Below are 27,808 nucleotides of genomic sequence, written 5' to 3' on the forward strand. Positions count from 1 at the left end.
CATGTCTATCATGTGTATCAGTTGTATTGAACAGCACCATAGAATGGTTGAAACAGGATGTTCAGCAAGGAACAGAGATGACTTAGTGGGTAATGAATACTGCAATCTGGTATTTGAAGTGCTGTCATGAAAAAGATGAAGACTATTCCTATTTTATTCTATTAGGCTTCAGGGAGTGTGGTTTGACTTTAAGACTTTTTTTGAGACGGAGCCTCGCTCTGGCGCCCAGGCTGGAGTGCAGTGGCGCGATCTCGGCTCACTGCAAGCTCCGCCTCCTGGTTTCACGCGATTCTCCTGCCTGAGCCTCCTGAGTAGCTTGGACTACAGGCGCCCGCCACCACGCCCGGCTAATTTTTTTCGTATTTTTAGTAGAGACGGGGTTTCACCGTGTTAGCCTGGATGGTCTCGATCTCCAGACCTCGTGATCCACCCGCCTCTGCCTCCCAAAGTGCTGGGATTACAGGCGTGAGCCACTGCGCCCGGCCGACTTCAAGAAATTTTTAAACAAAAGTTTACCACAATGGAGTTGGCTGCCTTTCGAGATGGTGAGCGCTTTTCCCTTCGAACTATTTAAGTGCATTCTGCATGTCTATTAGATACTATAGAGTTGGTTCGTTTTCGGTCAGAGGTTGGGCTAGATGACCTCTAAGGGTGTATCCTACCTCTAACTTACGGGTTTAGACAAAACCAAAGTCCCAGACCTTCCTGCATGTGCGAATTTTTCCTTTATAATCAAGAAGTCAGTCTCCTTGGCGGGCTGGGAGCACCCCCACTCCTGTACTTTAAAAAAAGTATACGGCTGTGCTTTAAGTGGATCCTCTTGTCAAAGTTCCAGTTCTAGAGCCTGATTGTCAAAGATAAAAATTCCTCTATATTTCTCGGACATACCTGGTAACAAGCTTTTGCTTTTGTTTGCTTTCATTATTCAATACTTTAGTCTCTAATCTGAACGAGGTCATAGAAGAGGCAGTGTTCTATGGGGGATGGAATTCCTGGAGTAGACTTTGACAAGGCGGGAAGGAGGGCAAATTGAGTCTCCTTGGGTTTGAAGTGGCAGCAGTATTCACTATCGGCGACTTACCGAAGAAAGAAGGTAAGATGTTCTAGCTTGGCTGCATCTGCTTTCCTATCAGGGTCCAGCTACCTGCTAGAACAAAGTCACGGTGACGTGACTCTGCCTTTGTTGAGGTTTGCCCTCAGTGTGGCTGGCTCCCCGATACCTTTGCACATCCCAATCTATCCATCCACCTAGATCTGCTCAGACGCTTTCTCATCCAACTCCCGAGCATTATTTATCCGTGACCTTCCCACATAATATTTCGTAGCGAGGTTACTTACGCAGAGGTCCGATCTCTCTGTTCATCTTCAAGCAACCTGAGGGCAGGCAGGGTCCGAGTCGGATCCAGTTCTGTGCCCTTTGCTAGGTACCCAGGACACTGCAGACGTCAATAAATATCGGTTGGGAAAGTACAGTTGCAGGATGAGCATAATCAATTCTTCCCTCAAATGCCGGGAAAGCATCTCCATAGCGGTGCTCTGGGAGCCCGGAAGAAGGAAGGGGAGCAGTGCGGACAGCGGTGCATGCGGGCCGGGGCGGAGGGCTGAGGGCCCGAGCCCAGGCAAGAGGCGCGGCGGAGCCGCCCTCCTCGTGACTCCTCCTCCCCCCTCCGCGGCTGCTAGTCAGGTGATTCCGGCACGTGACGGGGCACCACCTACCCTGCTGCTCTCGAGTGGCAGCTCGGACGGCCAATGAGCGGCTGGACTTCGGCTCGGGGCCTATGAGAGCCAGGCACTGGGGGGCGGGCCGGACGGTGGCGGCTGCCGGGGGCGGTGGCGGTGGCGGCGGCGGTGGGCGGCGGCGGCGGCCGGCGTTCGGCGGCGGCGGGGGCGGAGGGCGGACTGGAGGCGGCGGCCTGGCTCGGGCCTGGCCTGGCCTTGTCTAGGGGGAGCGGGCGGCGCGGCTCCAGCACCATGTCCCTGCAGTTACGGGGCGGAGGAGACGCCCCTCGCCGGCAGTTACGGCGCGGCCGATTCGTTTCCAAAGGACTTCGGCTACGGCGTGGAGGAGGAGGAAGAGGAGGCGGCGGCGGCGGGCGGCGGGGTTGGGGCAGGGGCTGGCGGAGGCTGTGGCCCGGGGGGCGCTGACAGCTCTAAGCCGAGGATTCTGCTCATGGGACTCCGGCGCAGCGGCAAGTCCTCCATCCAGAAGGTGAGCGGGGCTGCGCCCTGTCCCCCGCCCCCTCTCCGGGGCTCAGGTGGCCGGTAGCGGGGACGCCCGGGAGGGCGGCGGCCGGGGCCGCCTGCGCTCCGTCCCTCCGCACTTTCTCTTCTACTCTTGCGAGCGCACAGGCGCGGCCCGCGCGGGGACCCCGACCTCTGCGTCCACGCCCAAGTCAGCTGAGGCCAAGTGGAGCGCTGAAGGCGAAACTGGCTGAAGGGAGGCAGGTGCCCGGTGGCACCGCCCAAGACCTCCGCCCCCTGGGACCCAGCTCCTGTGTCATTTACAAAACTGAGACGCACTCTCCAGTTCTCACTTGGAGAACTTCGTGGACTCCCCTCCCCTGGCCCGTTTTGATTTGTTCTCACTTCAGGTGACCTGAGTGTGCAGGGATTCCCAGCAGAGCCCCAGGGAGCAGCGTCAGAAAGAGTTGTGACTAAGACACTGGGCGTTGTAATTCTCGCTACTGATGTGAAGGAGACTTCGCTGTAGCATTACTGGGAGTTGGGTACTGAGATTGCACCCATTTCAGTAGTTGTGGCCTGGTGCATGTAATTACTGGTGATATTCCCCCCTGTAGGGTTGTGTTTATAAAAATCTGAGACTTTGAGAATATTTTGCAGACCTAGTCTGCTTGTTTTCACTTTTGGGCTTTCGTGAACAAATGAAGGGCTGTACACGTTTGTTTGTTTATGTTTTTTGAGACGGAGTCTCGCTTCGTCGCCCAAGCTGGAGAATGCAGTGGCGCAATTCGGTTCAGTGCAACCTCCACCTCCTGGGTTCAAGCGATTCTCCCGCCTCAGCCTCCCGAGTAGCTGGGATTTCAGGCGCGCGCCACCACACCCTGCTAATTATTGTGTTTTTAGTAGAGACGGGGTTTCACCATGTTGGCCAGGGTCGTCTCGAACTGCTGACCTCAAGTGATCGTCCTCAACCTCCCAAAGTACTGGGATCACAGGCGTGAGCCACCGTGCCGGCCTACACTGTTTAGTAAGGGTTAAATAGAGGCAAGATTGACTTCTTGCGTCACCCAAACCCATTACACGCGGAGTGAGCTGGTAGTGAAACTAGTATCAGCAGGCATCTGGTCTTTTCACCTCTCCACTCTGTTGCAAAGGCCTATCCGCAATAAATCTGTGATTTTCTTTTTTGTTTCTGAATCTGTGATATTTTGTAGATGGGATCTTTTTAAAAAGCAGAGTTCTTCCAGATTTCTGGGAGTACTGTGTTTTATTTACCTTGATTTTCACCTCTACAGCAAAACTTGGGTACGTTGACTATAGGTTTTTAGCAAACTAATTTTAGTTATTCACATTTGTTACTGAGAAAACCTTTAGAGTAGTTGTTCATTTTTCTCTTCTAGAAAGTAAGTTAGAGGCAAAGTGGTTTTATGTTAGAACTGTGTAGCTTGTGATTATTGTGAATCTTTTTTTTTTTGTTACGGAGTCTTGCTCGTCGCCCAGGCTGGAGGGCAGTGGTGTGATCTCCACTCACTGCAACCTCCACCTCCTAGGTTCCAGCGGTTCTCCTGCCTCAGCTTCCCGAGTAGCTGGGACTACAGCTTGCACCACCATGCCTGACTACTTTTGGTATGTTTAGTGGAGATGGGGTTTCACCATGTTGGTCAGGCTGGTCTCGAACTCCTGACCTCAAGTGATCCGCCCGCCTCGGCCTTCTAAAGTGCTGGGATTACAGGCGTGAACCACCAAACTGGGCCGATTATTGTGATTCTTAACAAATGCCTTTACATTTCTTTTCTCATGGGAGCTATCTTTTCCCTGCCAGTCCCCGTGGCCTCCCCCTGGACGTTTTCACTTTCTTCTTGGTATAGTCACTGCCCTTCTTAGACTGCAAAGTCAGTGAGGGCAGAGTCCAGTCTGTTTCACTTTTTAAATTACTCCTCAGAGCCTGAGGTAGACATTTAAGTAATGTTTGAATAAAATAGACTTCTTAAGCTTTAGCTGTAAGGCTTTCATAATCTTAAAGCAGATTTTGACAGAATTAATGCTAGCTTTCTCTCAGAAAAACTAATGGAGGTGATAGAGATTGCTGCTATTAGAACTGAGTACAGTGCATAGAACATAGAAAAGATTCAGCTCCAAAATAGATTTAATTGAAATTAATTTGGTGTCTTCTTTTGTCAAAAACAAAGGGATAGTGAATACCAATGGATTCACCGTTCAGTTTCTACTTTTCAAAATTTTTTTTTGCTATGGGATCAAATGTTTAAATGTTAAATCAGGGTGGGATTTTAAATTTAAAGTCTGAAATTTAATAGTCATAAAATTGCCTGTTTTAACAGGTGGTGTTTCATAAGATGTCACCCAACGAGACCTTGTTTTTGGAAAGTACCAACAAGATTTATAAGGACGACATTTCCAATAGCTCCTTTGTGAATTTCCAGATATGGGATTTTCCTGGGCAAATGGACTTTTTTGACCCAACCTTTGACTATGAGATGATCTTCAGGGGAACAGGAGCATTGATATACGTCATCGACGCACAGGTAGTTAGTAATGTGTTTACTCCTCTTCCCTGGTGGGAAAAAGATGTGGAAACAAGGGAAGGTTGTTTATCTTCTTTGTCATGTGCTTGCAGCTTATTTCTTTGGCAGTAGATTCCCTAACAGTGTAAGAGATGCAGTTGCAGAGGTGCTTTGGGAGCAGACATGCCATTGTGCAGGTACAGAGTATCAGATGATTAGGAGACATGGTTTACATCCTTGAGTCCTAGTTCATGAGCAGCTAACATTGGCTTTCCACTTTTATTGGTTAATGGTAGATGTTGCTATATTTTATAATAGTGGCATCATTCCCTGAAAAGATCCCATCCCATAACATAAAGAGGAATATGAGAACTGAGTCAGTAGGTATTAGAGTGAATAGTTTACTTATTTGTCAGAATTGAGTTTAGCTCATCAAGCATTTATGGAGGGCCTAGCATGTGGCAGTCAGTGAGATGAATGGGGCAAGTCCCTATCCTTTAAGAAGCTTACTTTTTATAAGCTTAAGCATTAGTTAAGAATGCTTTCTGAGTGATAGGCTGTACAGAGGGTGCCTTCACATACAGGATCTAATTAATTTAATCTTCACATTATTGTTAGGTATGGTAATTCTGATCTTACAGATGAGTAAACTGAGATCAGAGTTTAATCAGCTTGCTTAAAGTGACACACTGAATAAATGGCAGAGCTGGGATTACTTAAAAAATTATGTTGGAAAGAAATGTTCATTTCCTTTTTCCTTAAATTAGTATTAAAAATTACAAGCATTAACTTGGTAATTGAATTTTTTTATCTTGAGACAATTGAAGAGTTATTTAGTAGTATAGTTAATATATTTGAATGTTTGAATATGGATGATAATTAGGATAGTATTTTTCTGTGGTTGGGGAAAGAGGTGGTTTGAGGCTTTAACTCATTACTTGACTTTTGTAAGATTTCTTTTAAAAAAATATTTTGTTCTGACTTACAGGATGACTACATGGAGGCTTTAACAAGACTTCACATTACTGTTTCTAAAGCCTACAAAGTTAACCCAGACATGAATTTTGAGGTTTTTATTCACAAAGTTGATGGTCTGTCTGATGATCACAAAATAGAAACACAGAGGGATATTCATCAAAGGGCCAATGATGACCTTGCAGATGCTGGGCTAGAAAAACTCCATCTTAGGTAACAACGTGTGTTTGCTATGAGAGCCCTGAACAATGTGTCGATGTATTCCCATCTCTGTCATTACAAAAACCATAGGTTTTGCTACCTGTGTGCCCTTTGCCACATCTTTGATGTTTTTGATCTCTTTGTTGAATTCCAAGCTGTCTGGGGAGCCTGATACTGAGAAATTACTTTACCCACTTTTTGCGTTTTCCTGGAGATTGAAGTCATGTGAAGTGTTTCCACTGGTGCTTTTCCAAATTCATCTCAAGAGACTGGAGTCAGGCTGTTTCTTCATGGCATAAATCTGCTTTGGGACTCCTTCCTCTTGGTTTCATTACTTTTCCCCGCCTTGCATCAGTGAAGTCAATCTGTCACATTTGTTGTAGAAGTCTTTAGCTTGAGTGTTAGACAGTATCTTTCTTAGTAGGAATAGCCTTATACAGAGAGTGCACTTTCAAATCTGGACTGACTCTTTTATTTTCATTTTATTTTCCTGCTGGCTCCCTTCCACCTCCCCGCTGGACTGACTCTAATATATCTTAGCTTTTGAAACACTTTATACTTTTATGAATCTCTAAAGTTTGGCTTAGGTGGGTTTATCTTATAAATGTGCATAAGGCTCCTATTAAATTTAGAGGACTATTGGTTTGTAACTACTATTAAAAATTATTAAATAATACCTACTATATAGGATTGATTTGTTGTATATGCATTCTAAAAGTGTATGAGGAATATTTTTGTACATCTTATTTTATTTGGTGATATAGGTAGAAATGAGTATTAAAAAGTACCCAAGAAAATGTTCTCTTGATGATAGAAGTAGCTTAAAGGGGGAGCAGGGGAGAGAGACAGCAAGTTATTTCTCTGTCCCTGTTCTATTGTTGTGACTTCCTTATGGGCTCAAGCTAACCGCTGTCCCTCCCCTTAATATTCCCTGGGTCTCAGGCTCCAAGATCTTTCAGTTATTCTTCTAGGAAACCATGTAGATAAGTCTCATTGACCTCTAGTTTGCCTGGATTAAATTTCTAAAAAATTTGAAAGTAATTCATGGTTAAAAAAATAAAATTCATCAGTGTTTGTAGGAGAAAATGAAAGTGGCTCTCCGTAAAATTCCGTCTTATTTTCTGGGAATCCACTGCTAATAGTTTTTACCTGGATTTTGAGCTGTTCTTGTCCTGTGTTCCCCAGTGCTCCATGGGGATCCTTCTGATTCTCTTTACTCCGTGTCTGTGTTCCTTTCCAGGGCATCCCACCTCAGTGGTACATGCCGTTCCTTTCCTCAGTACCATGTAGGGTCCTAGACCTTGTTAACTTCAGTAGAGTGTTGCATCAAGCTTTTATTTAGGCCAGGCACAGTGGCTCATGCCTATAATCCCAGCACTTTGGGAGGCCAAGGCAGGCGGATCACTTGAGGCCAGGAGTTTGAGACCAGCCTGGCCAACATGGTGAAACCCCATCTCTACTAAAAATACAAAAAATTAGCTGGGCATTGTGATGTGTGCCTGTCGTCCCAGCTACTCAGGAGGCTGAGGGAGGAGAATCTCTTGAACCCAGGAGGTGGAAGTTGCAGTGAACCAAGATCGCGCCGCTGGATTCCAGCCTGGGCCACAGAGCAAGACTCTGCCTCAAAAAGGCTTTTATTTAGTACTAGCAGTCCTATGGATGAAGCTCCTTTTCATTTCCAGTTTCTAGAAACTCAGCTTACTAAAATGCCCTGTGACTTGCAGGTTCTCCCTGTCCCCATCTACCTCAAGCCTCAAAGGTGTAGGACATTCTTACTTTGCTCGCCTTTTGGCCTACAGGAAACACTAAAATATTCCTTTCTCCCTAGTACCTGTAGGGTCATCTTGGCCTTACCTGTTCCAGTGCTCTTACATATAAATTAGACCCCTGTCTTGCTAGATTAGGTTCTTAAGTCAGCTCCTTGAAAGTAATTTATTTTTTTTGAGATGGAGTTTCGCTCTTGTTGCCCAGGCGGGAGTGCAGTGATGCCATCTCGGCTCACCACAACCTCCGCCTCCCTGGTTCAAGCAATTCTCCTGCCTCAGCCTCCCAAGTAACTGGGATTACAGGCATGCGCCACCAGGCCCGGCTAATTTTTTGTATTTTTACTAGAGACGGGGTTTCTGCATGTTGGTCTGGCTGATCTCGAACTCCCAACCTCAAGTGATCCACCGGCCTCGGCCTCCCAAAGTGCTGAGGTTACAGGCATGAGCCACCGTGCCCGGCTGAAAGTATCTTTAAATTACCTATAAAGTAGTATACACAGCTCTGTGTCTCTGATGTTGTAATATATATACGTATAAATGTGTGGTGGATGCGACTATATAATGAAGATTATACTCCCTGAGCTATAAAGCAGGTAGAATTGTCGACAGTGTTTAAATTGTTAAAGGCTTCCCTCTCAAATACATGTTTTATTGAATCTACATGTGTTACTTTTCCACCGTAAGTCCTTTTAGGCCTCCAGACTCCTGTAGATTCCTCCATTCTCTGTAGAGTCCCAACTCCCATCCTCTTTAATAGGTTCTTTACATAAATTCTAAACACCAGTTGTGTTCATTTGTTTATTCAACAGATACTTATGAGCACTGTTCAGGGAAGTGGGCTTTCTGCTAGGAGCAAGACTGATAAAGTCTCTTTCCCCTGGAACTTACATTTTCAGTGACACAGCTCAAAAGCACCTAAATGAATGTATAGTATCGTTTTAAGTACTTACCAATGGTGTGAAGAAAAACAAATTAGGGGAAAGGGGTTGAAAGCATTGGGTACAGGAGGGCTATTTTAGGTGGCCTGGTCTGGAAAGAACTTTTTGAGGTGACGTTTTAGTAGAAACCTGAATTATGTTCTTATTTAATATATGTCACATAACTCTTCTAGCTTTCTCAGTTTTAGTCTTATTTTGGTCTCAGTTATGTGCTTAAAAAAAGCTTTTTGGATCAGATTGCAAAGACTTTAGTGAATACTGGAGTGTATGTACCTGAAAATCCTTTTCTCAGTACTACTTCAGTTGCCCTCTGTGTCAATCCAGTAAAGAGATGAAGCCAGGTGGGAAAGTGTATTTGTCATCTTGAGTAATGGGCATGGTAGACAAGATAAAGAGGCTTTATTGAACTCACTGAAATCAAATGTTAAGAAACTTAAAATTTTATATATTATAATAGTTGTCACAGAACAAATTAATCAAGCTATGTTGTGTTTTTCAGCTTTTATCTGACTAGCATCTATGACCATTCAATATTTGAAGCCTTTAGTAAGGTGGTACAGAAACTCATTCCACAGCTGCCGACCTTGGAAAACCTATTAAATATCTTTATATCAGTAAGTGAGCAATTTATATTTAATTCGCTGCAGCTTCTGATTCCATTTTTGTGAATATATTTGGGTTTTCAAATTTTCCAAAAAAGTCTTGAATTAATCTGAATCAAGTACAAAGACTAATGACCTGCTTAACATGTAAAATAAATGATAACATAAAGTATTACTCAAGTTATTTTCTGAATTCTTAAATAGATGTTGATGTCAAAGTGTAATTCTTTTATGGTTTGTAAATTCCCACATCATACCTTTCTTGATAGCAAGGTGATTCAAATCAGAGATGGGTTATATTAATAAGAGGATTATTGAAAATGTAGCATTGCTTGATTTTAGAGATTTTGTTAAATTTTTTATGATGTCTTAGAAAATAATTCATTTGAGTAAAGAGGAAGAAGAAGAACATTTGACTCATGAAATTATGTCAGTAAATCAGAGTAGAGAAATAATTCCACTTTCATTCTTTGGATAATAGACGAGTCTCTCAAGCAAGTGCTATTTGTTTTTTGGTATGGGTTATATAATTAAAAATGACCTTGGATGTTATTCAGTAATTCAAGATCTTCGATAAGTTGTAAATTGTGATTCTTAAAAAATACTGAACAGTTTCCCATTTGTTTTTCCAAGAATTCAGGTATTGAAAAAGCTTTTCTCTTTGATGTTGTCAGCAAAATCTACATTGCAACAGACAGTTCCCCTGTGGATATGCAATCTTATGAACTTTGCTGTGACATGATCGATGTTGTAATTGATGTGTCTTGTATATATGGGTAAGTTATATACATATTCCTGCAATATCTCAGACAGGCAGAAAACTATTAACTTGATTTGTCCAGAAGACTAATTTCTGAGGCCTCTGGCAAGTAGTACTACATGAACTGGGATTGTTCTGACCATAGTGCTTTAACTTGGAGCATGATTTCTCTGGAAGTGGGCTGCTGGGTCTTACTCCTTCAGAGAATGGCTAAGAAAAGTTGGAAAGCATGACTAGAACTGGACTTGTTTATCACTGCAAGTTTCTCCCACTGTTGTGGGGATGGGGGAGGATTCCACAGTGTCTTCTCACTGCTGGAACTTAGCTAGATTGAAAAGCTAGATTAATTTATTTAAAATGGTCTGAATAACAAAGTAAGTTCTGGTTCCTGATTTAACCTCAGGCTTTGTGGAATTAGGGATTCTTAATCTTTCAGAGAGCAAAGAAAGTAATTAGAATTTTGGATGCTGGAAGAACTTTTAAAAATCTGACCCATATATACAAGTTTCCAAAATAAATCTCTAAAATTTGAGCTCTTCCTTTATGTAAATTTGCCAAACTATATATGGAAATTTATGAAAGCCAGCCAGCAAGTGATTTTGTAGAATAGGCCAGAGGACTAGTGAAAACTTTGGAGAATTACTGGCTTTTCAAAAGCTGATAATGGCCGGGTGTGGTGGCTTGCGCCCATAATCCCAGATGTTTGGAAGGCTGGGGTGAGAGGATCGCTTGAGGCCGGGAGTTGGAGACCAGTCTGGGCAACACAGACCCCAGGCTTACCAAAAAAAAAAAAAAAAAAAAGGACTAATAACATTCTGTGCACTCTCGATTGACTTCCTAGATTCCCCTGGTATGTTAACATCAGCACTCTCAAGTTGCTTTTCAGATGTTTTAGCATTATCTTTACTTTCTACTCCCTGTGTCTTCTCTCTGCTCCATCTAGTCTAAATGTCTCTTTCACCTCTGACTTTGCCCTTCATTTTGGTCTTGTGCCTAATTTTTCCATGTCTTTCTCCAGCTGCCTCTAAGTAGGAGAGTACATTTGTCTTGCCTATTCTATGTCTATCCATCTATTCCTTTAACTTTTGTGATTATATGCTCTCTTTTGTTATTTATTTATTTATGAGATGGAGTCTCGCTTTATTGCCCAGGCTGGAGTGTGGTGGCGTGGTATCAGCTCACTGCAAGCTCTGTCTCCCAGGTTCACACCCTTCTCCTGCCTCAGCCTCCTGAGTAGCTGGAACTGCAGGTGCCCGCCACAATGCCCAGCTAATTTTTTTGTATTTTTAGTAGAGACGGGGTTTCACCATGTTAACCAGGATAGTCTCTATCTCCTGACCCTGTGATCCGCCCAGCTTGGCCTCCCAAAGTGCTGGGATTACAGACGTGAGCCACTGTGCCCAGCCTTTTTTTTTTTTTTGGAGAGAAACAGAGTCTCACTCTGTTGCCCAGGATGGAGTGCAATGGTGAGATCTCAGCTCACTGCAATCTCTTCCTCCTGGGTTCAAACGATTCTCCTGCGTCAGCCTCCTGAGTAGCTGGGATTATAGGTGCCTGCCACCACACCTGGCTAATTTTTTATATTTTTGGTAGAGATGGGGTTTCACCATGTTGGCCAGGCTGGTCTTGAACTCCTGACCTCGTGATCCACCTGCCTTGGCCTCCCAAAGCACTGGAATTACTGGCGTGAGCCACCATGCCTGGCTTGTTTTAATTCTTTACATAATGAAAATGAGGCATTGTCCGTTTATTATATTTTTTTAGGAAAGTTTCATATTTCCCATTTCTAATTTAAAAAATGGATGAGTAGAATGTTTGGTTTTATTTAAAACAAATCAAAATTTCATAAACCAACTTTTTTATAATACAAAAATCAAATTTAGCTGTAAAACTTATTTTCAGTGTTAGATACATTTTATTTATTTTATTTATTTTTTTGAGACAGTCTCGCTCTTGTTGTCCAGGCTGGAGTGCAGCAGTGCGATCTCGGCTCACTGCAACCTCTGCCTCCCAGATTCAAGCAGTTCTCCTGCCTCAGCCTCCCGAGTAGCTGGGATTACAGAGTGCACCACCACGCCTGGATGATTTTGTATTTTTAGTGGAGACAGGATTTTACCATGTTGGCCAGGCTGGTCTCGAACTCCTGGCCTCAGGTGATCCACCTGCCTCAGCCTCCCAAAGTGCTGGGATTATAGGCGTGAGCCACTGCTTCCAGCCAATACATTTTAAAATACCTTATACATAATAAAGTACATTATATTAGCTGGGTGTGGTAGTGTGCACCTGTAGTCCTAGCTAAACTTGGGGGATTAAGCAGGAGGATGAGGCAGGAGAATTGCTTGATCCCAGGAGTTCCAGGCTGCAGTGAGCTATGATTACATCACTGCAGTCCAGCCACAGGTCACTGCAGCCTCAGCCTCCTGGACTCAAGTGATTCTCGCACCTCAGCCTCCTGAGTAGCTGGGACTACACCCACACACCCCACCATACCCGGCTAACTTTTTTTTTTTTTTTTTTGAGACGTGGTCTGTCACTAAGGCTGAATTGTAGTGGCACAATCATGGCTCATTGCAGCCTCCTCCTCCCAGGCTCAAGTGATCCTCCTGACTACAGGCGTGTGCCATCATGCCTGGCTGATTTTTGATTTTTGTAGAGATAGGATCTCACTATGTTGCCCAGGCTGGTCTTGAATTCCGGGACTCAAGTGATTCTCCTGTCTCGGTCTCCCAAAGTGCTGGGACTACAAGTGTGAACCCTTGCACCTGGCCTTTTTTTTTTTGTAAATTTTACTATTTTGTAGAGACAGGGTCTCATAGTGTTGCCCAGGCTGGTGTTGAACTCCTGGCCTCAAGCAGTATTCTGCCTTGGTCTCCCAAAGTGCTGGGATTATAGGCGTGAGCCACTACTCTTGGCCTGCCTTGGCATTATTTTGACTAAGATTCAGATACGCATATTTTCCTAATAGTCTTAAAAACTTAAAACAGATAAATGTAGAAAGCAGATCTTATGCTTTACAGATTCTGAGCAAGTATTTTATGGTCATTAACATATTTTTATTCTTAATTTTATTAATCACAGCCAAATCAAGTCGCGCTAATCTCCCGACTTTGAATAGAATGTGCCTTTCTTATTTCTTTCTCATGTTAGTGTGTGATTCAAGATCGTATGCTGGCTTGACATTAGGAACTTTATAGTTTCTTACAGTTGCTGGCTGTGGGTACTGGTTTAGGGAATCATCTTCAGGGTTGTCTATGTTGGAACCTGTTGTCAGAGTTAGTTCTTGTTCTCACTTTCCATGTGGCACAGAAAAAGATCTGCATGGGACATCTTAACTATAAGCTGAGAACATGTAGCACTTACAACTTCCTCTTCTCCAGTTAGAAGGAAGTAGTTTTCTTCTATACTCTTAAAAGCAAATGACACTAATTTCCCCTCCACTCTGCCTTCCCAAATTAACTTTATATTAGTTAAGGTACTGGAAACTGCGTGGAATTGAGTTAAAAACCCTAAGTTTGAGTCCTGACTTTGCCGGGAGATCACTTTATTTTTAATGAACTTCAGTTCCTACCTTTTTTTTTTTTTGAGATAGGGTCTCACTCTGTTGCCCAAGCTGGAGTGCAGTAGTGTGAACACAGCTCACTGCAGCCTCGACCTCCTGGGCTCAAGCTGTCCTCCAGCCTCCTGTGTAGCCGGGAGCACAGGCATGTGCCACCATACCTGGCTAACTTTTGGATATTCTTGTAGAGATGGAGTCTCACTTTGTTGCCCAGACTGGTTTTGAACTCCAGGGCCACAGTGATCCTCCTTGGCCTCCCAGAGTGTTGGGATTACAGGCGGACGTCATGTGCCTGGCCTCTGTATCTTTTCAATGGGCATAGTCCTCTTTGTATTTATGTAGTTTACTTTCGCTTGTTGCAGAAAGGACATAATGTGGTTAAATAGGGCTATAGTAATAATTTGTGTCCTCAGGGTTGTTGTGAGGATCAAAGAAATGTATAAGAAGGTAAACTGCGAGGTTCAGAATAGTAAAAATAAGCCCCCACTTTGTGAAAAAAAACAATACACTGAAAATATAGAGAAATGAAAATAGGAGTAAAGAGCCACTATTCAGGTCAACTACTAACAACTGTTTTAGTGTTATTTCTGTCACCTTAAAGTTGTGTGTGTGTGTGTGTGTGTGTGTGTGTGTGTGTTCTTGTGTTGCCCAGGCTGGTCTCGAACTCCAAAGCTCAAGTGTTCCTCCCACCTCAGCCTCCCAAAATGTTGGGATTACAGGCATGACCCACCATGCCAGACCCCAAATTTTTTTTGACATTATGCTCATGCTACCATATGAGAACATAAATTGTGAGGCTTGGAATAGTTTAAAAAATAAGCCTCACCCCTATTCATTAAAAACTGCATGGAAAATATAGAAAAGTGAAAATAGGAGAAAAAGGATACATTGTTTTGCTATCAAAGAAAATTACCAATTACTCCTGACATTTTCTTTTCCTTTTTTTTTTTTTTTCCTTGAGACAGAGTTTCACTCTTGTTACCCAGGTTGGAGTGCAGTGGCACAGTCTCGGCTCACTGCAACCTCCGCCTCTTGGGTTCAAGTGATTCTCCTGCCTTAGCCTCCCTAGTAGCTGGGACTACAGGTGTGCGCCACCATGCCTGGCTAATGGTTTTTTTTTTTTTATTTTTTATTTTTTATTTTTTAGTAGAGATGGGGTTTCACCATGTTGGCCAGGCAGGTCTTGAACTCCTGACCTCAGACGATCGGCCCACCTCAACCTCCCAAAGTGCTGGGATTACAGGTGTGAGCCATTGTGCCCAGCCGACATTTTCTTTTTAGTGTTATTTCCCTCACCTCTTTTGTTTTTGAAGGCAAATACTTTTAAAAAAGCATTTTGACAACTCTTAATTCCTACCAATAGCTAGATAACCTTTAGATTTTTATAGGCAATTACATCAGAAAAGACTCTGAGTCCATATCTTTTTTTAAAAGTTGTTAATTTCAACATAGTCCCTACTAGTCTCTAGCTGAGACTGTTCTTGTTTAGTCTTAAGTATTTTCTTGGTGTTGTGAGGAAGCAAAAAATATGTTTTCTGTGAAAATGTGATTGACCTGGCATATAGAATGTGCCTTGAAGGAGCTCATTTAAGTGAGGCGGCAGGTCCCAGAGGGGCCCTGTGACCTGAGGGCAGTGAAGAGAGGAGACACCTCAGCTGGGTTTACAGAACACAGTGTAGGGGGTGAGTGGCCCCACTTAGTGAGATGTTGGTAATGTTGTCATTTCCCTGGTTAAGATATACATATGTTTGCACCTTTTTCTCCAAATGTCTGATTATCTATATTAAAGGATGTGTATGGAGTTGTTTTTAATAGGAATCCCTGAGATTCTGTGTTTAGGAACGCTATACCTTAACAACACTCTCTCCCAATATATTTAAGCCAGTATTATTTCCCAGAGACATTTGGGAAACTGGGTGGATGTCATTGTGCAAATTAAATGTGGCAGATGCCTAGATGGGAAACCTGTAATGAATAGTACTTTCTTTTAAAATAGGTTAAAGGAAGATGGAAGTGGAAGTGCTTATGACAAAGAATCTATGGCAATTATCAAGCTGAATAATACAACTGTCCTTTATTTAAAGGAGGTGACTAAATTTTTGGCACTGGTCTGCATTCTAAGGGAAGAAAGCTTTGAACGAAAAGGTAATAGCATTTTAAAAGCTGTTTTTTATGTTAATTTCTTTGCCATAACTTTTCAGGTTCTTGAAAACAAGAGAAAATAATAATTGCAGTGTTAAGACAAATGGCTATTAGAAAAAAAAAAGCTCAAACTGCTTTTGGCCTTCCCTTCCATATATAGATCAGACTTTCTCTTTTCTTTTTTTGATCTTTCATTTTAAATCTAGCCTTTCTGCCTTCAGATGCTTTCATTACCTGTTTAACTGAATGCAGTTTGGCTTCCATCTGAACAAGTCTACTGAAACTAGACTTTTATTTATTTATTGTTTATAGTTTTAGTTCTGGGATACATGTGCCGAATGCACGGGTTTGCTACATAGGTGTATACATGCCATGGTGGTTTGCTGCACTCATTGACCCGTCATCTACATTAGGTATTTCTCCTAATGTTATCCCTCCCCCAGCCACCCACCCGCTGACAGGCCCTGGTGTGTGATGTCCTCCTTGCTGTGTCCATGTGTTCTCATTGTTCAGCTCCCCACTTATGAGTGAGAACATGCAGTATTTGGTTTTTTTGTTCCTGTATTAGTTTGCTGAGAATGATGATTTCCAGCTTCATCCATGTCCCTGCAAAGGACATGAACTCATCCTTTTTTATGGCTGCATAATATTCCATGGTATATATGTGCCACATTTTCTTTATCCAGTTTATCATTGATGGGCATTTGGGTTGGTTCCAAGTCTTTGCTATTGTGAAGAGTGCTGCAATAAACGTACGTGTGCATGTGTCTTTATAGTAGGATGATTTATAATCCTTTGGGATTGCTGGGTCAAATGGTATTTGTGTGTCTTCCACAATGGTTGAAATAATTTACACTGCTACCAACAGTGTAAAAGCGTTCCTATTTCTCCACATCCTCTCCAGCATCTGTTGTTTTGTGATTTTTTAATAATCACCATTCTAACTGGCGTGAGATGGTATCTCNTAGGTATTTCTCCTAATGTTATCCCTCCCCAGCCACCCACCCGCTGACAGGCCCTGGTGTGTGATGTCCTCCTTGCTGTGTCCATGTGTTCTCATTGTTCAGCTCCCCACTTATGAGTGAGAACATGCAGTATTTGGTTTTTTTGTTCCTGTATTAGTTTGCTGAGAATGATGATTTCCAGCTTCATCCATGTCCCTGCAAAGGACATGAACTCATCCTTTTTTATGGCTGCATAATATTCCATGGTATATATGTGCCACATTTTCTTTATCCAGTTTATCATTGATGGGCATTTGGGTTGGTTCCAAGTCTTTGCTATTGTGAAGAGTGCTGCAATAAACGTACGTGTGCATGTGTCTTTATAGTAGGATGATTTATAATCCTTTGGGATTGCTGGGTCAAATGGTATTTGTGTGTCTTCCACAATGGTTGAAATAATTTACACTGCTACCAACAGTGTAAAAGCGTTCCTATTTCTCCACATCCTCTCCAGCATCTGTTGTTTTGTGATTTTTTAATAATCACCATTCTAACTGGCGTGAGATGGTATCTCATGGTGGTTTTGATTTGGGTTTCTCTAATGACCAGTGATGATGAGCTTTTTTTCATATATTTGTTGGCTGCATAAGTGTCTTCTTTAGAGAAGTGGCTGTTCATATCCTTCGCCCACTTTTTGATGGGGCTGTTTTTTTTCTTGTAAATTTGTTTAAGTTCCTTGTAGATTCGGGATATTAGCCCTTTGTCAGATGGATAGATTGTAAAAATATTCTCCCATTCTATAGGTTGCCTGTTCACTCTGATGATAGAAACTAGACTTTTAGAAGTTACCAGCTTACCTCCTTGCTGCATTCAGTGGCCTTTTCTTACTCTGCAGCCTTTTCATCCTTCTAAGCATGTGATCTTGTCACTCCTTTCTGAAAACTTTCTTCTCTCTTTGCTTCTCTGAAGCTGAATTCTTGGGATATTTTGTGTGTTTGTTTTCCCGACCACCTCTCCTGTTTCTTCTGGCTGTTTTTTTCTCCTCAGTCCTGTTTGTCAGAGCCAAGTCTTTCTGCTTGCTTATTTTCTAGGTCAGCTCATCAAATACATGGCTTCAGTTAATCTTCTCTATGTGATTGAAAAATTCACATCTCCAGCTATGACTTTGGCTCATGCTCTCGTCCCATGTTTGGAGCTATTAGTAAGACGTTCTTTCTTGAATATTGTGAATGTTACCTTCAACGTCATGTCAATCATTGGTTGACGAGTATTTCCCCTGTTTTGTGACTTTCTTGGCTGTCATACTTCTGTCACTGGTAGCGCGAGTTTCTCCTGTCCGAGCGTAAATATCTTATAGTTAGGTAATTGTGTGGTGTGATTGCTGAAAGGGCGCTTGCAGATTGCTTCACAGAGGAGATTTCGTGATCTCCTTTTTCTATTCTTCTGTATTGTTTATATTGAATTTTCACCAAATCTGATCATTTGTTTCTTGGAACTGTTTCTTGGGTTTCCTTTCCATTTTCACTGTCAGTGATTCCACTCCAGGTTCTCATTGCTTCAGGCCAGTGGTGCTGCAGTAGTCTCTTACTTGATAATATTCATGTAGTTGACATATATGTGGAGGGTGTAGTATGTATCATCTTTTATCCCAAAGACAGACTAGTTTTCAGGAAATGTATATTATTTAACTACTCAAGGATCTACAGTAGCTCTGTTATTTACTGCAACAAGTCCTCCCTCTTCTACCTGAGTTTTTAATGGGATAGTTCAGATGTACACAAATTTTTGGGTAAAACAAAACATGTATATTCACCTTTCATCTTAAGAACTAAAATGACAAATACAATTAAAACTTTTTTTTTTTTTTTTGGAGACAGAATCTCACTCCATTGCCCCCACATGATCATAATTCACTGTAGCCTCAAACTCCTGGGCTGAAGAGATCCTCCCACCTCAGCCTCCTGAGTAGCTGGGAGTATAGGCTCATGCTACCATGCTGGCTAATTTAAAAAAAATTTTTTAGAGATAGGATCTCTCTATGTTGCCCAGACTGGTCTTGAACTTGTTGCCTCGAGCAATCCTCTTCCCTCACTTTCCCAAAGTGCTGGGATTACAGATGAGAGCCAACTGCCTGGCCAGTTGAAGTCTTCTGTGTGTTTTTCTCAATTGAAATCCCTTCCTTTCAGCTGTATGTATTTTATTTTTCCTATTTTTTTAACTTCATGTCTATCCTTAAACAATAGAGAGTATTGTATGAATGATATAAAAATATAAGTAGTCTTCTGCAATTTGCTTGATTCTTTTCATTCAGGTGGTTTTTGAGATGTGTTCAAATTGATGACACATAGTTCTAGTTCATTCCTTTTCACTGTCATATAGCATTCTATGGGTTGACTATACCACATTTTATTTTCTTGTTGCTGGACATTTGGATCATTTTAAAAATTACAAATCTGTAACAAATGCTCATGAACAAGTTTGCCTTTGCACATGTGGAGAATTTCTCTAGGGTATGCATTTAGGAGTGGAATTTATAAGAGTACATATGTCTTTAACTAATAAAGATATTGCCAAACAGCTCACCAAAGTGACTTTACCATTTTCACCCCTGGCTGGCACTGGTCTATGGAAGTTCTTATCGCTTCTTATCCTTAGTAATGCTTGGTATTGTCAGACTGTTTAATTATTATCAATCTGGTAGGTGTGAAAGGGTATCTTATTTGATTTTCATTTTTACTTTTTAAATTACTGGTTAGAGCAAGTGTCTTTTCATGGCAAGTACCTTTTCATGGCTATTCAGGTTTCTTCTTTCACATTTTACCTGATCCATGTATATTTATCTTTTTTTGCACTGATTGTTAGCAGTTCCTTATTTTTCTCTATGTTAGTTTATTTTTTTATTTGTGTTTTTATTTTGAGATGGGAGTCTTGCTGTGTTGCTCAGGCTGGTCTTGAACTCCTGAGCTCAAGCAATGGTTGCACCACTGCACTCCAGCCAGGGTGTCAAAGTGAGACCCTGTCTCTAAAAAAAAAAAAATTAACTTTTGTTTATGGGAATTTTCAGGTGTACACAAAGGTAGGACAGCACAAGGAATCTCTATGCATTCAGCTCCTTGGTTCAGCCCTCATCCACGGACACACTTCAATCATGTTTCCTGGACAGCTTCTCAGTTATTATAGATTATTAAGCTTTTTTATTTTATTGTGGAAACTGTCAAATATGTAAAAAAGTAGAGAAAACAGTATAATAAAAGCCTTTTAATCATTTGCCCAGATTCAGTAGTTATCAAAATTATAGCTAATTGTGTTTCATATTTATACCACTTTCCCTACTGGATTATTTTGAAGCAAAGGCCTGACATGAAATCATTTTGTCTCTACAGGTTTCAGTAGGTATCTCTAAAAGGTAGTGGCTTTTAAAACAATAAACGACAAAATTAACAGTGATTTAATGATATCATCAACTATCTGGCCAGTGTTCAAATTTCCTTGATTGTCTATTTTACATTTGGCACAGAAATAAATTTTAATGTAGTTGAATTGATCAAAACTTGTCTTTGATAGTTTGTTTCTTTTCTGAGGCTGAAGGTCCACCTTCATTTGGTTGTAACCTGCTTATTCAGACCTGATTCTTAGTATTTCCTACCAAGAGTTCTCTGATGTCCCACTCTCCAGTCAGACCGTTTTTTTTTCCTGTCTTCCGCCTGTGCTGTGTTCTCATTACCAGGTCCCTGCAGTTTTCTTGTGATTTTGTTCCCCCTTTCTGCCTGATTAAATCGTGCCTGTGTTCCCAAAGTTCTTTCTTGTCCCTGAAGTTTTCGGTTGATTGCGTTGCCCTGCACTTGGCGTTTCCTTTGGGTCTCCTTCACAGTTGTCAATTTGACGCCAGATTGTTTTGGTTTGTTTCTTGCGGTTTGGCTTGATGCCCCAGCTAGCATATCCTGTCTGGAAGGCATGGACCATATCTGCTGCTTCCTTTGACATGTTGTACCCTCTATCGGGCTGTGCAATAAGTATTTAATGACTTTCATCAAATCAAATATAAATTATTGAAATATCACACTATGTTCAAGCAGGCCACACAGTGTATTTGAATATTTTACTTTTCTTGAATGTGAATTGAGTGATTTGAAACTTGGATGCCAGTGGTATTAATTTGGCCAAGGTAATGGTCTAATCACATTTGTTGTCTAGCAGAATGTTAGGATGGTGGATATATGTGATGACCAGCTGTTCTTACGATTGAAGAGGTTGCTATCTAGTTTGGAGGCTTAAGAATTTCCAACCAGTGTTTATCCGAGTTATTTTTGGCTGCAAACCCAAATATAAAATTTCACAATGGACAATTCAGGAGGTGTTCTTTTCTTTTTCCTTCCTGCAGGTTTAATAGACTACAACTTCCACTGTTTCCGAAAAGCTATTCATGAGGTTTTTGAGGTGGGTGTGACTTCTCACAGGAGCTGTGGTCACCAGACTAGTGCCTCCAGTCTGAAAGCGCTGGCTCACAATGGCACACCACGAAACGCCATCTAGTCTGAATCCCAGCGTCGGGGCTCTATGCCAGCTTACTCTTCACTCCAGGGTCAGATGCCACGTGCTACAGGACATGGGAGCTGCCGCTTGTGGGAATCTGGTGCCTGTTCCACTAGAGACAAGGGGTAGAGTTTCTCATTTGGATGAAAACCCCTTCAACTGGTGGTGTACAACTGAAGCTACTATTTCTTTTTTGAAAATGGCAAAACAACAACAACAACAACAACAACAACAACAAATTCTGGAGACCACAGAACTCAAGTGTGTATTTCTCCTCTTTTGGGTCCACTTTACGTAGTTGGGATATTTTGGACCTGGAGTTACGTGACACCAGTTACCCATCCTTACCAGGGAATGTTGCCATCAATTCCAGTTGAAAATAATAGAAAAGACTGAATTTTTATATGCTTCACTTAGGCTTTCATTTGAGTAGACTCTAAAAATTCTGCCTTGCTTAAGTTCTAACACTGCCTCTCAGATTTCAGTTTTGGACATTGCACAACTAAGACCTTTTAAATGCATTTGCTTGCTAACTCAGAAGACACATAGTCTGCAGCAAGACATTCCTGTATTGAAGAAATGAGAGAAAATTTTATGCTGCATCAGGTGGAGAGCAAGGCTCAACAGTGGTTGCATTAGTTCCTTCGGAAGTGTTGAAAAAACTTCGAAATGGAAGAAAATTTTTGAACCTATGTTCTGAGTACCAGATGTCTGGGTTCTTTCTTCTGCATTAGATAAATGATCATGCTCAGAGTAACAAAGGGAATTAAAAGCTTTTCCCACAGTCCCCTTCTAGGGGAGAAACTCATTATGTCACTGAAATGTTTAGCTTACTTTAATCTTGATATCAGCCTTTACAGACCTTTTATTCTAAGCTATCGAGCTTCTTCATTGCATTTTGTTGACCACAAGTGACCCTAAGGCATTGGGGGACTGTCCACTGGGAGTTGGAGTGAGCACGTGGTGCTGCAACAGGCATTGTTTTACATACTTTGTCTCCAGTATTCTGACACCAAGTGTCAACTGTGGTACTTTCTTTGCCTAGGATATTAATTCATAATTGTTGCTTTTGTTGATGGTTGATACCCTTTCCATTGATTTAAACCTAACACATTATTTCTATTCCACATGCCCAGTAGTCATATTTTCCAAAGCCACTGGACCACTTGAGTACATAAGTGCCACTGTTTAATGCAATATGTATATTCAGGTCTGTAAACCTAACAGTGTGACTTGGAGTGCTTCCTGCAGATGATTCTGACTGTTGAGTATTTACATGGACCATGGTGATATCCAAAAGAAAAATGCTTTTTATATTTATAGATTATTTCATTGAACTATATATAAAATGGGTATCAATAAATGTATTTACTCCAAAATCAGTTTTTCTCCTTGCCTGAGGTATGAGAGGGTGGTGGCGGAACGTTGGGTTGTCCCACTTTGCTATTTTTTCATCCATTTCTTTTGCTGCTTCATGTGGTTAACGTTTTCTTATGTGTCAGAGCTTCAAGTTCTATCCCGATGTGGGAATTTCATGGCCTTGTGTCCAGGTATCTCCCCTGGCCCATTTCTGCTTTAGGGTAGTAAATCTAAGCTCAGGTGAACATGTTTTTGGTTGGGTGTTTCATATCTGCAAATCTCACACATGGTGGGGAGTATCCTGGTCCTGGCATCATTAATGCACTTTATCCAAGCTAAGAAGGAGTGAGGAGATGAGTGAAGTAACACACACTTAAACAATTCTACCGATTCCAGCTGGTTTTCTGTTTTCCTCCAGTTGCTGACATGCTCATGGACTCTTAAATGTCTGTTAAATCATCGTTTGTCTATACAAACATTTAGTTAGGTTGGGTCTAAACTAAGAGAAAAATAGACATTAGTTTATCAGTGGGAGGAAGACAGATCGAAAGATCTTTACATTTCATAATTGGACTACTTTAGAGGCTGTTTTAATTCCGAAATGGAAATCACAGAAACAGCTTGAAAAAACTCTTGCAAAGCTATCTAATCCTGTCTCCTTTTTCAGATTTTGGAAACAGGTGCAGAGGGATAAGGAGCCGTGTTGAGGCTATGGCTAGGAGGACTGTATAACTTAAATTCCAGATACTGTTTAGAGTGGAAGGGATGCCACTAGTAAGGATGCCTGAGCAGCAGGTGTGAACTGGCACTGTCGAGGGTGCACTAAGGGTGGCCAGCCTCATCATAGACCTAGTTAGTGGCAAAACAGGGCTTGTCCTCCAGGCCTGGCAGCCCAGAGTTGCGTGCCTCTACTTGCAGCCTCCAGCCTTAGGCTCCCATTGGTTAAATGGAGAGAATGCTTCAAGATGTATGTGGTATGTAGATGCCTAGTAAATGTTAGGTTTTCCTATTACTGAAAATTATAAATTCAGTTAGTGATTAAGGAGAAATCCTTAGTTGTGAAATAGAAGGTAAATGTGAAAGGAGACAACTCAGGATGAAGAAAACGGGAGAATAAAATGATCAGGGTTTTGCTTGAAATGTTTTGCATCCCAGTGGATGTTGATCTCTACCAGTCTACTTCAAAGAGAACTAGGACAGATGGTTAAAAAACCCTTAAAGTCTTAAGCAGCAAGGTATTTTAGCTATTTCACATACCACCACGTCTCCCATTCACATTCATATATACACATACATATATGCGTGTATATAATGTCTCAATATAGAATGCTGGAGGTATTTGGGAGTTTTGTTAATTTACCTTCTACATCTTGAGTTCTGTGTGGAGAAATGATTTAAAAGGTAAATTCAAGCATTGTTGGAGAAAGCACTGTGTGTGAATTTTGGACTTTGGTAAGGATCTCTATCCTTTGTTTTGCAAATGCTGAAAGCCCTTCCAGTTATTCAAAAGAGATTATTAATATCATTGTTTTCCATCTAAGCTAGTAAGTAAGCTGGTAACTAAGCTAGTCAGTTTAAATGCTCCCGCTGTCCCTCTCATGAGCCCCAAAGGAACATTGTCTGTAAAGGGAATGCGGACAGAAGTTGGGCATAACTGGAGTGTTATTTATTTATTTATTTTTTGAGACAGTTTCACTCTTGTCACCCAGGCTGGAGTGCAATGGCATGATCTTGGCTCACCGCAACCTTCACCTCCTGGATTCAAGCGATTCTCTTGCCTCAGGCTCCTGAGTAACTGGGATTACAGGCATGCGCCTGGCTAATTTTGTACTTTTTTGGTAGAGACAGGGTTTCTCCATGTTGGCCAGGCTGGTCTCGAACTCCCGAGCTCAGGTGATCCACCCGCCTTGGCCTCCCAAAGTGCTGGGATTACAGGCATGAGCCACCGTGCCAGGCGAGTGTTATTTGTTAATAGTAGCTTTCCGGAACTGTACATTAGGAGACTTTGGATACAAACAACATCCAAGAAGGACATGAGGGGGGATAGCCAACCACCACTAATTATTTTAGGTGGTTTACATGTATTACCTTGTAATCTTCGCAACTCTTTGGGAAGTAGGTGTTACATTCCTGTGCTACAGATGGGGAAATAGATACAGAACAGCTTAATTGTGAAGTGGTGGAGTTAGAATGGGAACCCATGCGGGTTGATTCCATAACCTGCAGCTGCACACCACCGCTCGACCTTCCTTTCCTAGTAGGATGGGGGAGTTGGCTCACTGGTGTGTTTTGAAAAAAAAAAAAAAACAAAACAAAACGAAAAAAAGGATTCCTTAGTTAAGTTTTGGAAACTTGCATTCTGCAGTCTCTCTTTGGAGATTCACTACCTACAGTCAAATATGAAAGGTTCTGAGGAGACCTGCAATAAGGAAGCCTGTTTACCTTGGTTTATTTATCCCATGTTCCTAGGTTTATTTGACACATTAAATGCATATTCAATCAGTGAGTAATAAATTCACACTGTTTTGAAATGTTTTCATGGGATTGGAAGGATGATTTTTACACTGTTTTCCAAATATCTTAATACAACCATCACCAAACTGGTTTCTTGTCTTTGTAGGTAGTGAGCGGGAAGCATGTTTACTCTGTAACATTTCCTCAATATCTCTACTCATTTAAGCCAGCTGTGCCAGCTGTGCTGCGAAGTACAGGTAGCTTGTCTACCTTTTCAGCCTGTTTGGTGATGGTGTCTAAGTCCTTAGTGTGAGGCCTCTAGGTGGCAGTGTTGTATTATTTAAACACAGCTTCTTGCTTTCTGGCTTCTGCATGTATGCTCTGTCTTGAAAGTATGTATTGCGCATATCACCCAAGTGCATACCTAACTTACAGATCCAAAGAATTGCCAAAGTATTTTCCCTGGGATAATATTCAGGACTGATTTGAGACATTTTATTGGAAGTGGAACAGTTGATGATTTTCACTTTTAGTGAGGGGGTTGGGTAAAACGAAGGTCATTAACATCATTTGCTTTATGGATTATGAGTTACAAAAAGGCCTTAAGATAGCTCTAACCACATTCCTATAGCAGAACTTCTTGCTTCCTCTTCTAATCCATCTGTTGTAAATGTGTGTGCTCTTCAAGACTCCCATGGAAGGAAATGCCACATATTTGAATTAAAATATCTGTTTTCACCACTTTTCTTTGTGTCAAATGAGGTTTGTTGAAATTATTTCACACTTATGGTTGAGAGAGAAAATATGGCAAAGGAAAAGGCTGCAGAACCTTATCCTTCCATGGATACATATTTTCTTTATTCTTTTTTTTTTTTTTTTGAGACAAGGTCTTGCTCTGTCATACAGGCTGGAGTGCAGTGGCACGATCATAGCCTTCTGCAGCCTCAACCTCCCAGGCTCAAGTGATCCTCCTGCCTCAGCCTCCTGAATAGCTGGCACTAGAGGCATGCACCACCATGCCTGACTAATTTTCTGTTTTAAATATAGAGATGAGGGTCTCTCCGTGTTGCCCAGGCTGGTCTCAGACTCCTGGGATCAGGGCAATCCTCCCCTGCCTCAGCTTCCCAAAGTGCTGGGATTACAGGTGTGAGGCATCGCTCCCAGCTTGTTTTTCTTTCTTCTAGAGCCATGTAATCTCTTCACGAGCCCCAGCTGTGACTTTGCTAAGACAAATTTTAATGTAAAAAGAACTAGATACACCAGTGCATCTTCAGACCTGTTCAAAATATAATTGAGAAAATTGCAAAGGACAGTTACAACGAGGAACTGAAAGGCAGGAAACTAGTTGTTCCTCCCCACACTTGAAAGTGCCAGTTACTACCAACGTGTTTCCCACAAAGTGCTGCAACTTCCACTTTAAGATTCTTACACTTTAAAACGCATCTTTTGAACTGAAGTGATCAATAACTATATATATATTTGTTGTTTGTGTGTTTTGTTTTGAGATGGAATCTCACTCTGTAGCCCAGGATGGAGTGCAGTGATGTGATCTCAGCTCACTGCACCTCCACCTCCTGGATTCAAGCAGTTCTCCTGCTTCAGCCTTCCGAGTAGCTGGGATTATAGGTGTGCACCACCACGCCTGGCTAATGTTTTGTGCTTTTAGTAGAGATGGGGTTTCACCATGTTGGCCAGGCTGGTCTCGAACTCTTAACTTCAAGTGATCTGCCCGCCTCGGCCTCCCAGAATGCCGTGAGCCACCACGCCCAGCCTGGAGTGATAAAATATTAGAAGTCACGTGGGAGAGAATTAATTTGGTTTATTACAACGTAACCTGCAGAACAGACAGGAACTTGAAATATAAAAATGGAATATTAATTTTCTACAATATTCTTTTTGCTTTTCTTTAAAAAAGAGGTGCTAGCACACACATTGTAGTATATTGTGAATATTCCTTCCTTTCTTTCCATGTCCTCTCTCTTATCTCCATGCAAATTGGCATGCAGACTTTGTGTCCCAGGTAATGCACCTGCAGACGGGGCCTATCTTTCTCTGAAAAGCAGTGCTGGCATGCTCTGTACTCAGGCTTTTTCCCAGAAAAGGTACTGCCTCTACAGCTTTGGAAGATGAACTGAGAAATACGCTTATAACTCTACCAAACATTTCTCGAATACCTGTCTTGACTTTGGAAAGGGAGCTGTTGGCCATTTCTATGCTTGGAGGATTCTTTTCTTCTGCTGCACTGTAGCTCTTCCTGGCTAGATGTCTAGCACGGAGGTTTCTCAGACTATTTCCTCACATGACCCCTGTGGCAGTCTATTGATGGGAATGGGACAATTGAGAAAGGCAGGCTGTCTGGCAAAAAGAAACTCATTAGGGTCAGGGGCCACAGGATCTCCATGGAAATGTTTTCTGGACTACTAAAGTGTTGAGGCTGGATGAAGGGCAAGAGGACTGAGTTAGAGATTGAATTGGCATACTGAGTGGGAGCAAGGTGGTGTGGGAGGCAGAACTGGGCCTTAGGGAGGGCCTTGGTCAGTCAATGGAAGGTAGACAGCTGGAACAAAAGTTAGAATGGTTCATGCAATGAGAAGGAAACCAGGTAGAGAGGGAGGAATGCTTACCACTGAGATATCTCTTATTTGTTGAAATGAAGTTAAGGTCTCTAATTTGTTCTTATCCTTCAGGTTTCTGTGCCTGGAATCTGGAAAAGGAGACAGATTCTCCTGGATTTTGCCTGGGATGTTAGTGACCTCGAAAGGCCTTCCAAATGGAGATCTGGGCCACACAGTGGAGATCTGGACCTGCCTCTATAGGTCCTTGACTCTCCTCTTCCAATGTATCGAGTCCTTCATTTATTCTTGATTTCTTTCAG

At 42.0% G+C, this 27,808-nt stretch overlaps 1 protein-coding gene across 1 annotated transcript; it reads left to right on the forward strand.

Annotated features, from left to right (window-relative positions):
• Nucleotides 1–1,842: 1,842 nt before the first annotated feature.
• RRAGC (Ras related GTP binding C) lies at nucleotides 1,843–22,499 on the forward strand. Its single transcript, XM_017856170.1, has 7 exons — nucleotides 1,843–2,209; nucleotides 4,521–4,724; nucleotides 5,692–5,891; nucleotides 9,083–9,197; nucleotides 9,819–9,961; nucleotides 15,498–15,646; nucleotides 20,969–22,499. Exons 1-7 carry the CDS (start codon nucleotides 2,171–2,173, stop codon nucleotides 21,118–21,120), a joined length of 1,002 nt encoding a protein of 333 aa, XP_017711659.1. The 5' UTR covers nucleotides 1,843–2,170; the 3' UTR covers nucleotides 21,121–22,499.
• The last annotated feature ends 5,309 nt before the right edge of the window (nucleotides 22,500–27,808 follow it).

The sequence above is a fragment of the Rhinopithecus bieti genome, unplaced genomic scaffold (assembly GCF_001698545.2).
Source record: "Rhinopithecus bieti isolate Rb0 unplaced genomic scaffold, ASM169854v2 scaffold_41644, whole genome shotgun sequence".
Taxonomy (NCBI): Eukaryota; Metazoa; Chordata; class Mammalia; order Primates; family Cercopithecidae; genus Rhinopithecus; species Rhinopithecus bieti.